Genomic DNA, 12,027 nt, shown 5'->3' with positions numbered 1-12,027 from the left:
CAAAATAAATTACAATCAAACATTTTCATAGGCGCAGACAAGGTTTTTACACTTTATAGACTGAGTGTAGATCTTAAACCAAAAATAAAAGCCGATCAGCCATAAGATTAAAACCACCGACAGGTGAAGTGAACAACATCGATTATAGGTATCTTATAATCTTCATCCATCCATCCATCCTATTCCGCTTATCCGAGATCGGGTCATGGGGGCAGCAGCTTGAGCAGAGATGCCCAGACTTCCCTCTCCCCAGCCACTTCTAGCTCTTCCGGGGGAATCCTAAGGCGTTCACAGGCCAGCCGGGACACAGTCCCTCCAGCTTGTCCTGGGTCTTCCTCGGGGCCTCCTCTCGGTTAGACATGCCCGGAACACCTTACCTCGACACCCTCCAGGGAGGCGTCCAGGAGGCATCCTGATCTGATGCCCGAGCCACCTCATCCGACTCCTCTCGATGTGGAGGAGCAGCAGCTCTACTCTGAGCCCCTCCCGGATGACTGAGCTTCTCACCCTATCTTTAAGGGAAAGCCCAGACACCCTGCTGAGGAAATTCATTTCAGCCACTTGTATTCGTGATCTTGAGCTATGGGTAGTGACCGAAAGAACATGACCATAGGTTAGGGTAGGAACATAGATCGACTGATAAATTGAGAGCTTGGCCTTACAGCTCAGCTCCTTTTTCACCACGACAGACCGATGCAGAGCCCACATCACTGCACCGATCCGCCTGTCAATCTCACGCTCCATTCTTCCCTCACTCATGAACAAGACCTCGAGATACTTGAACTCCTCCACTTAGGGCAGGATCTCACCCCCAACTCTTAGACGGCACTTCACCCTTTTCCGGCTGAGGACCATGGTCTTGGATTTGGAGGTGCCGATTCTCATCCCAGCTGCGAACCAATCCAGAGAGCGTTGAAGATCACAGCCTGATGAAGCAAACAGGACAACATCATCTGCAAAAAGCAGTGACCCAATCCTGAGTCCACCAAACCGGTCCCCCTCAACACCCTGGCTGCGCCTAGAAATTCTGTCCATAAAAGTTATGAACAGAATCAGTGACAAAGGGCAGCCCTGGCGGAGTCCAACTCTCACTGGAAACAGGTTCAACTTACTGCCGGCAATGCGGACCAAGCTCTGACACCGGTTGTACAGGGACCAAACAGCCCTTATCAGGGGGTCCGGTACCCCATATTCCCGGAGTACCCCCCACAGGATTCCCCGAGGGACACGGTTGAACACTTTTTCCAAGTGCACAAAACACATGTAGACTGGTTGGGCAAACTCCCATGCACCCTCCAGGACCCTGCTAAAGGTGTAGGGCTGGTCCACTGTTCTGCGACCACGTTGAAAAACTTATAATATATAAATTAGGCTGAAATTGAAGAGTCAGTTCTTTAAGGTGATGTGTTGGAAGCAGGAAAAATGGGCAAGCATAAGGATCTGAGTGATTTTGACAAGGGATAAATTGTGATAGCTACACAACTGGGTTAGAACATTTCCAAAATAGCTGATCTTGAGGGGTGTTGAAGTGTTTACTACCTACCAAAAGGCGATTCACGGAAGAAACAGTGAGCCTGCACTCACTGATGTGGGTTGCAAAGGCTAGTCCAATTGGCCTGGTTCCCATATAAGAGCTACTGTTGCATAAATTGCTGAAAAACAACCATGAGAGAAAGGTGTCAGAAAAACTGCATTGGTGCTTGCTGTGTATGGGGCTGCGTTGACACAAACCTGTAATAGTGCCTATGATCACCCCTGCCCACCACCAAAAGCACCTTCAATGGGCATATGAGCATCAGGACCAGAGCATGAAGCAATGGAAAAGGTGACCTGGTCAGATAAAGTCATATTTTTCTTTAGATTATGTGGATAGGTGGGTGCATGTGCATCGTTTACCTTTCAATGAAATGGTAGCATGATGAATTTTGGAAAGAAAGAAAGCAAGCTGTTTGAGGTAATGCAATATTCTGGGAAATGTTCTAATGGGAAACCCTGAGTACTCGCATTTATGTCGATGATACTTTAACATGTACCATTTACCTAATGATTGATGCAGACCACATACATCTCTTCACAACAATGGTATTCCCTGAAGGCAAGGGCCTCTTTCAGCAGGATAATGTGCCCTGCTACATTGCAAAAATTGTTCAGATATGGTTTGAGAAATATGACAAAGAGATCAAAGTGTTCACTTGGCCTCCATACTGCACAGAACTCAAACCAATCATTTATCTGAGGGATGTGCCGGAAAAACGAGTCTGATCTATGGAGGCCCCACCTTACAACTTACAAGACTTAAAAGGATCTACTGCTAACGTATTGGTGCCAGATACCACAGGACACCTTCAAAGGCCTTGTGGAGTTCGTGTCTTAACACTAGAATTACCAGAGTCTACGAAAAAAAACTTGTAGATCCGGCCCACCTTAAAACTGTTCTCACCTCTTTTGTCTTCTAAATGTGCCGATTAAGACGAGCCAGCAAGCAGCCGGCTATTCCATCCCCCACCGTCGCAGAACGCTCACTAAGTTTTCCCAGCTCATGCCTTGTTTGATTATCTGGGAGTGACTGAACTGCTAGAGTTTGAGTGTGGAAATAATAGATCGTTATTTGGAACACACGCATTTCACGTATGTTCCGTTTCTACAGTAATCTGTGTAAACACATTTTTAAAACAAACATTTTTCATTTTAGTAGTAAATGATGAAATATAGACATAAACTATATAATATACGAAGCATGATGTCCAAAGATCAAGTAAACACTTTCACAAAAGGTTAAAGAAAACACAAGTTTCTGTAGAGTAGTGGTAAGATTTGCTGACTTGTAATCAAGCATCCACGGTGTACTCAAGAGTCCCCGGTTCAATCCCGACTCACTCCTATATTCACTGTTTTCAGTAATTAGCTGCTCTATTATACAGTACAGTGATTCCTCGCTATATCACGCTTCGACTTTCACAGCTTCACTCTATCACGATTTTTTCCTCATACACGCTTACGTCACTATGCATGCGCTGAGAACTTATCTAAGCCCCACGATGGCTCCTAAAAGTGCTGCTTTTTCTAAGCCTTCTGACAATGAAACTAAGCACCGGAGGAAGATGCTCACCATCCAGGAGAAGGTGAAACTCTTGGATATGATCAAAGATGGCAATACCCTACAAAAGCCTCCTCATGCATATGAAAAGACAGCGCCAGCAACTGCCTATCAAGATGTTCTTCAGCCGCACACCCAGACACCCACTGCCTACTCCTAGTACACCTTCAGCGGAAGAAGACAACGACGTACCTGCTGAAGATAGTGCACCACCTTGTCACGCTTGGGTCACAGATTTGCACAGACACAGGAGGTTGTAGAAAAGAAAAAAAAAAAAACTTTATTCAAAGCACTGCAAACAAACATTTGTCTCTTTTCAAAAGTTTAAACGTGCTCCATGACAAGTCAGAGATGACAGTTCCGCCAAGAGCAGAGAATGTCAGAGAGAGAGAGAGAGAGAAACAAAACAACCAATTCCAAAGCTGAGAGGCGCTGCACAATACTTTTAAGTAAGCGGAGTACTGCGGGAGAGGTTTATCGCGTGTTATAGCGCAAGTAAGAAGGGTAAGGAGCAATGTGAAGGTAGACTGTCAGCTGTTTCAGGGGTTTTCCCAGGGGCGTCTGTGTCCTCCGAGGGTGCGATCAGTGCTCCAGCTTACAACCTGAAGACTCTCCTACTGAGCTCGTGCCTTCATAGGTTAGTGGTTGTGTGTAAAGAACTGTGTGTGTGTGTAATTAAATGTACAGTACAATAATAATATTTGTAACGTCTAATATGTCTTATTTTCTCATTTTGTCTAATATATTGGGTAATATGAGTGTAATGGTGACTAAAGGGTGTTTTCATGTCTAGAGGACTCTAATGTTAAAAAAACGTATTTAGAAGGTCGTAAACATGTTTTCTATACTCTAACTGCGAAAATATTCGATTTATAAATAAAGAATCCTACTTCGCGAAAATTCATTTATTGTGGTAGAGTCTGGAACGGATTAACCATGATAAACGAGGGTTCACTGTACACACATACACTTGGTTTGCGTCTGTAACACACGGTGTACATTTATAGGACTTGTAAAAGTTTCCATTTTTTTTCACTTTTATTCTCTCTAAATCACAATCACGATCACGATACATACTAAGTCGCGGATAGTTGACACAGACTGCTCAGCCAATCAGTGCGCAGCAGGCCTGTTGCGCCTTAGAGACCCCGCTGGAAAGAAAGTGTTATTTTTTTTCTTTTTAACCATATAAAGTGGTATGCACTGTCAGTCAATCAGATCGTTGTATTTTCATGCGGGATGCTCCTTTTAAAATATTATTTTTAACAATTGAGGCTGCAATTAACATGAACAAGTGTCTTTATAACGGTTATTATATAATATATATATAAAAACAGCTAAAGGGATAGATAAATAGCTATAGCGCGTCTTTATTTGATCCAAATAACATGCGAGCGGATTTATTTACTTCTCTTCCTACAGCATAAAGTCACAAGTGAACTTTTGAGCTTCCTCCGTTTGATCGTCAAGGGCATGCTCACAAATTACACGTGTAATGCCACGAAAAATACCTGCTGACACTTTAGTATGCGAGCAATGGTACGAGAATGCAGTTAGACTTTTTTTGAGCACATACACCATGCTAGTGTTTAGATCTGGACGGTGTAGCGTTGGCGAGCTCTGTAAGCCGTGCTGTTTCTTTGAAGGACAGGTGATTGGCAGGATGACGCTGGACTTTTGCCTTTACGCCTGGTGCAGCTGCGTTGTTCTTTTATGTGAGTTGACATTTCTTGGGGGGAGGGCTTCTGTTTTCTCCGATCTGAGTTCACCTGTTATTGCGTGTCTTTATTTGACAACAGCAGTGTCAGATCGGGGCGAGCGTGAACGCTAACTTTGACAAGCACTATAAATTTACAGTGGTTGTTACAGACGTAAATCAAATTTTATTGTTAATATTATAAAATAAAAACATAAAGCAGCTCTCTACTCAAAATGGTAAACTTGAGAAGCTGCTAGCATCGAACCCAGTAGCAAGAAATGTCGACTCACATAGAACAACGCAGCTGCACCAGGCGTAAAGGCAAAAGTCCGGCGTCATCCTGCCAATCACCTGTCCTTCAAAGAAACAGCACGGCTTACAGTGCCTATCAACGCTACACCGTCCAGATCTAAACACTAGCGTGGTGTATGTGCCCAAAAAAAGTCTAACTGCATTCTCGTACCATTGCTCGCGTACTAAAGTGTCAGCAGGTATTTTTCATGGCATTACATGTGTAATTTGTGAGCATGCCCTTGACAATCAAACAGAGGAAGCTCTGCAGTATACTTGTAACTTTATGCTGTAGGAAGATAAGTAAATAAAGTAAAACTAATAAAACTAAAAAAAAAAACTATGTGTTTACTGTGCATAGATTTTTGTAGACACGGAACACACATGAAATGCAGGTGTTCCAAATAACGGTATAGTATTTGTAAAAGGTGTCATTTTGCATTACTTCTCACTCTATACAGCTCTAAGCAACTGACAAGTAGGTAAGCAGACTTGAGCTGAGAAAACTGTGTGCCGGTGGGGGGGATGTGATAGCAGACTGCTTGCTGCTTATCAACACATTTGAAGGATAAAAGACGCTGACGGAGAAGTGCGAAGCGTTTTAAGGTGGGACGGATCTACGAGATTTTTCGTAGGCTCTGGTAATTCTAGTGTTAACAAGTCAGTTGTTTTGGCAGCACAAAGGGGGGGGGGGGGCTACACAATATTATGTAGGTGGTTTTAATTCTGTGGTGGATTCAAAAATCTTTAATGTGTATATAAAGGGGAAAATCTATATTTTATTACAGTAAACTTCAGTGAATTTCCAGATTAAATAATCCATTTATTGAATATTGCAAGTGTAAAATTTTAAAATATGGAAAAATTGTAGAGGGTTCCTATACCCAATAAACAAAATATGGTCATATTTATCAGAATAAAATAGTAAAGAAATGAGCAATCAAATGTTTTAAAACATTTTACTTCTAATCAGAATTAAATACTTTTTAATGTTAATTAGTGAGAGGTTTGTGTTTTCATTTCTTCTACCAGTTTTTCACAATTTGGCATCTACCTTGCCAAAGACAATTTAAATTAATCTGGTACGGTAGAATCTGCCAGCGACATACGATACTTCAGCTACATAAGATTCAAACTTCAAAATGCAGATTTACATAAATAAGTGGAGCTGAAACAGAAATGTATGTACTCACAGCATTTTTTGAAGTTCTTATATTTTTCTAACTTACTTCCAAAAATTTCCTTCTGGAACACAAGCTTTTAGAAATATATCAGTTGCAGTGAAATATTTCAGTTATTTTATCCATGACAAATTTATGATTAAGGTTTGTTTAAAAAGGAAAATACTCCACAATTTCTTAAATTTTATGAAATCACTATATTTATTAAAATTCTCTATAACATTGTTAACTTCAGGTACATATTTCTCAGTTCCAAATGAAAACAGAATGACTTTGCAAATGATCTTTCAGATTTGGGAAGTGATCAAAAGATTCTTCTTGAAGATTAGATAATATTGGAGTATGATTCTTATAAGCAATAATGCTGATCATTTCATGGTCTTGTTTTTCCCTTGCAGTTTTCCAGCATAATCGGCTAAAAATACAAAAAGTCAGTGCCAATTTTCTTCATGCAACTTTCTATAGTTACACCCACTATGCCACCTTACATCTGTATGCAATAGTAAGATGTCTTTAAAGGGACCACAAAGAAACAGTAAAGATGTTCTTGTGAGTCTTTTTTTTTTTTTTTTTGCGCTGAAATGTCCTTTTCAGATACAGGATGGTTGCATTAGCCATGGGCACATCTATCTTGAAAGTTGTCCTTCAGCATTCTTTAAATTCATTGACACATACAAACACTTTTCAGATTCAGGTTTAAAGGCAGTCAGCCCACCATAAACATTTTAAAGAACTGATGATTACATGTCTCAACAAAGCCACAAATTGGCAGCGGTTGGTTTGCCAAATAAAAATGAAACTTAATATGAATTCAGTAAAAAATCCAAGTCAATTTCTGGAATTTTTGTTTTGATTTTGGCACAAGAATATACTTAACCCTGTTTTTAGCCTTCAATTTAACAAAGTTTACAGTTTATTACAAAGTCAAATTTAAAGAAAGGGCATTGCGCACCATGTCCTTTAAAACCTGCTGTGCAGATGTGTAGCTGAACTGCACAGTTTAATTCCACAGTGCTATGCTCTAGTCAAGAGCAACCATGACAGGTAAGCTAATTTTCAATGCATGCGAACTTAAACCTTGCACAATAAAGTAAATATAAGTAATTAAACAATCTGGCAAAATTAAATAGTTTTAAAAAGACATTAAATATTCCTGCAAACAAACAGACTGCTTACCAAATAAATATGTACAGAAAATTTGTGCATTAAAAATTAGAATTAAAAAGCAGAAATTACTTAGTGTGTTACCCATTATCCTGTAGCGGGGCCACATAGTGTTGTAAATGTCAGTTCTGAGTGCGTCTTGTTTCATTGTCCCATTTGCTGTTTGTATGTGTATCAGTTAATGCCGTCCCCGAAAAGGGGGACGGATGATGGAAGGAGACCACAGCCGCAAACCTGGAAAACACCTGTTCACGATTAATCAATTACTGCCGTCACAGGACTATTTAAGCCAGCAGGAGAAAGAGGAGAGAAGGAGATATTTCACATTCACGACCACGAGCCATCTGTACCGGTTATACTCCACATTGCGCATTTCCATCCAGTTTGTTTTTCTATCCGCCGGACTTGCTTCAAGAACCTCATCACGAGGGACCCCGGGGTCGGAATTAATCATCCACCACGCACCGAGGATTCACGGTGAGGCTGCTCCATTTTGTCCGGGGAAAATCAAACGACTCATTTTTCGCTAATTCAGTCAACCACATTCAGGACAGTTTTTTTATAACCGGACTCAAGTTCACATTCATTTCCGTATATCATTCAATTTTTGTTATTCGTGTTGTGTGTTTATATGTTACAGGGGCAAGGGAGGGTTTTTGTTGTATTTATATTTGGTGGTGTCTTGTTGTTGCTGGGGTGGAGGGATATTTATTTTTATATCTGTTTTCTATTTTTTGCATGCCTTGTTGTTTCATTTAATCCGTTTAATTTTACATCCTGCTTTTGTGTACTTATATTTACACTGGCGATTGTGGGGAAAAGTTTAATTGGTTAGAAGTACGGCTTGATAGTTAGATTCTTTCTCAGTAAATTATCCAGGCCACTGGTCTTGGAGGTGTAGCTGCCGGCTGGGTAAAGGGGTCGGCTGTTACAATCCTATACCAAATTTCAACTTCTGATAAGTAATAGTACTTTGGAATACAATGTACTGTCGTATTCTCCATTAAAGATGCCATTTATTTCACTCGTTTCTAGACTTCCCTTAAATGCATAAATGCTCCAAGAAACTATAAATAAAAAAATTACTTCGGATATAAACAAATACACAGTTGATATAAACTGTAGTTGGATAACGAAAATAAAACTCACCTTAATTAAGTCCACATCATCCGGACTACACAGCATCATCTCATGTCCAAAGTTTGTTATTTCTAAAATGTTAAGAAAAAAACTGCAGTTAATAAAATATTGGATTGACAGAAAATACAAGTGTTTAAATCTGAAACTGTTAAGTTCAAATGTAACTGATGTAATGGTTAAAAAATAAATATCCAACAAATAGCGACAGTAATGCTGTAGACATGGGTTGATTGCACTTTAATGGAAGTACTCTAATATCTACAGTACATGAATGGAATACTCAGACAAATTAGAACTCGCTCTCTGGATTATCTTCACTTCTACTTTCAACCCAACTTTATTCTCTCTGACTGTGTAATGTGCTGTTAGCAACCATATAAACTGAACTACTGGGTCAAATGTCACAGTGGTCAGCATGCAAATATAAATAACCATTGAAACAAACAAGCAGCTTCTGTATTTGATCCTCATACAGATGACTAGTAAGAATCTCCTCTCACAAGCAAAACTGCATAAAGGTAGCATTAGACACAAAACCAATAGTTTCTAAATATTGGAATCTCAACTGCTAGCGCTAACAATATTGACCAGATAATATACATAGCTGGTTGCCAAATGTTTCCTGGCTGGCAAGAAACACCCATTCCCGCAATGCAGATCTGCATCAGACAGGCAGGACTCTTATTTCTGACTATTGCCTCAGAATTTTTTTCCAAAAATGTGAATTTCTTGCCTTTTCTAAGGCCAAGTAAAAGGAGCAAAGATGAAATAATCATCACATTTATTTAATGGTACACATCATGCTTCAAATTCAGAAATCCAAACATGAGGAGGTGCCGTTGTGTGAACAGTTACATTAGCAGCATTTTATAATAGGATAAGCTTATCTATAGAAATCTATCTGCAAAAGACAGACTGATATTATATATTCTATAAATAATACAACGTTGACCGACTGTCTTTCTCACTCTCTCATTAACAAAAACACTATTACCTGTTTAGTTAAAAATCAGAAATTTGGCAGGATGGTACATCTAGGGGTTTAGGTATTTAGGTATTAGGTACTCTGTAAGAGAGGACAATTTGATATATCAAAAGAAAAACTAAATCCCCCAAAATCTTAAAAATACTTTGACTGATTTGGTTACATTACAGAAAAATTTAGCCAACTAGTGAGATTTTTTTTTTTTTAACTTTTTGATATCTATAATAAAACTGTAGTGAGTGGGGTATTGTTCTGCAGTGTTGTGATCGTACAGAGAAATGGGGAGTGCAGTTCATGCAAATGAACACTGAATACAGAAGAGCATTGGTGTACAAACTGAGGCAATAATTGCACAGAGAAATTGGGCTAGTGACAAAGGGCAGTTGGCCTGAAAAGGGGGAGAGAACAAACAAAAAAAAAAAAAAAAAAAAAAAAAGACAAGATGGTGATCAGCATGGAAAATGAGATGTGATGTGGATAAAGAAAAATTGGCAAAATTAAAAAGGCATTGTGACATTGTTAACAAGAGGCCTCCTCACATACACATGACTATTTTGTCAGCTTCTTCTTACTTCTCATGATGTGAATTCAAGGTGGATTACATTCAAGCCCTTTTATATACATAAAATTCAAAGTACGGGGGTGTTGGAGGGGTAAGATGAATGCAATATTGCAGAGAACTAAGGTGTCCCCTTGAAGGTTAGACAGCAATGTGCTGCTACACTCAGGTTCAGAAAACAAATAGTGTTACAGCACACTTAATCCCTAGTTACATCAGAATCCAGGAGCAATGGCATACCTTGGTCAGTTTAAACACTTGTGCAGCTAGTAAAGAGATCCCCTATGGACAGAACACAGGAGGTGGACCTTGTACAAAATTTACAACACTATTTCTTTTCACCTTTTCTTATCTGTACAATGCCTAAAACCGATCCTAAATTGTCCCTAGTGTGTGTGGGTATGCCCTGCAGTGGGCTAGAGCCCTGCCCGGGCTGTGTTCCTGCCTTGTGCCCTGCGCTGGCTGGGATTGGCTTCAGCAGACCCCCCATGACCATGTGCTATAGAAGGTTGGAAAATGACTAACTGACTAACAATGCCTAAAACATTCAGTTCATTACACTGATCACGTAAATGTGCAGCATGACCAGTGTCAATGCTGTATATTAATAAATTAAAGGAAACCACAATTCATTGTATGCTGCTTTTGAAATAAACTCTCCAAAAACTTTGTAATGGTACAAGATTACAGATCAACAAGTTACATTCAAATTTGATTGAAGCTACCATTTTTACAGGATATGCTACAGGATAAAATTATATTTATAACCAAAATTTCCACTATCCCTACGAATTACCCGTTTGAAAACAAAAGAACAGTTTCATTGTATTTTGCAATGGCAATCAACAAAAGCCAAAGTTGGTCAGTAGATCCACCAATAACGGATATGCAGCAGAAACGTTTTACTCAAAACCAACATATTGTATACAGATAAGTACTCGGTTCTTACATAGTACCTCTAATACATCCAATTTACCTTTGGCACTAAATTCTATACCCATACTCTCAAGAAATTTCCTGGACGAAGCCAGATATCTAGCTTACAAGAACTAGCTGTGTTAAGAAACTGAAAATATTTTGCACAGATGTCCAAATTATAGCCAGCATTTATTGTCTTCCACCATATTATCAAATATTGAGAAACTTCCATGTTTTTACAAGCTACATTTCTATCTTGGCACTATCTAAAATTTGTCTTAAACATAAGTTAAAATAAATTTGCTTTTTACTTTCAAACTAAATGATAACTAAAAAGAAGTTCTTAAAGGAAGCTTTTATTGAGCATGTAACTAGATATAAATATCTGGATCGATGACATGTTATCCTTTAAAACTAAAATTGAGAAATTAATAAAAATAAATAGTAGGCTGGGTATTCTTTGAAGGAACATGTTATTTTTTTGGCGGCAAATAGTAAGAAGCCTGTTTAGTCTACTTTTCTGTCAATGTTTGATTAGGTTTCAGAAGAACTCACATATACATAGTAATATTTTAGAATCATTAAATTGTTAACTTCTCCATACTCTGCTCAGTACTGCACTTTAGATTCAAATGTAGGCTAGCCTTCCATAACAGAGAAGAATGTCTCATTTGATATTCATTCATAAGGGCTTTTTTGGTCAAATTAAAACAATACATCAGAAATATCGGATTTTTTAAAAATAATCTACAAGGTCATAATGATATATTGTACTCCATATCTATTTTGCCGTTATTCAGTTTATTAAAAACAGGTTTAATCTTAACAGTACCTGTATTTTTGAATCCCCCCCCCCCCGCACCCCCCCCCCCCCCCCCCCCCAATATAAGCGCAAACAACTGGACAAACTTGAACATGCTAAATTTTATGGAATGACCAGATAATGTAGGATTGTATATATCTATTTTATCTGATCAGACTTTTTTAGGATCG

The 12,027-nt window shown here is 39.0% G+C and overlaps 1 protein-coding gene across 2 annotated transcripts in view; it reads right to left on the bottom strand.

The window, feature by feature from the left end:
- Nucleotides 1-12,027, bottom strand: part of haus7 (HAUS augmin-like complex, subunit 7) — a 45,589-nt gene that overhangs the window by 20,662 nt on the left and 12,900 nt on the right. For both annotated transcript variants that reach the window (XM_051933888.1, XM_028813578.2), the window contains exon 4: nt 8,582-8,643. In XM_051933888.1, the coding sequence (XP_051789848.1) occupies nt 8,582-8,643 (62 nt within the window). The remainder of the gene's footprint in view (nt 1-8,581; nt 8,644-12,027) is intronic.

The sequence above is a fragment of the Erpetoichthys calabaricus genome, chromosome 11 (genome assembly GCF_900747795.2).
Source record: "Erpetoichthys calabaricus chromosome 11, fErpCal1.3, whole genome shotgun sequence".
Taxonomy (NCBI): domain Eukaryota; kingdom Metazoa; phylum Chordata; class Cladistia; order Polypteriformes; family Polypteridae; genus Erpetoichthys; species Erpetoichthys calabaricus.
This window is presented reverse-complemented; position numbering and strand designations above follow the sequence as displayed.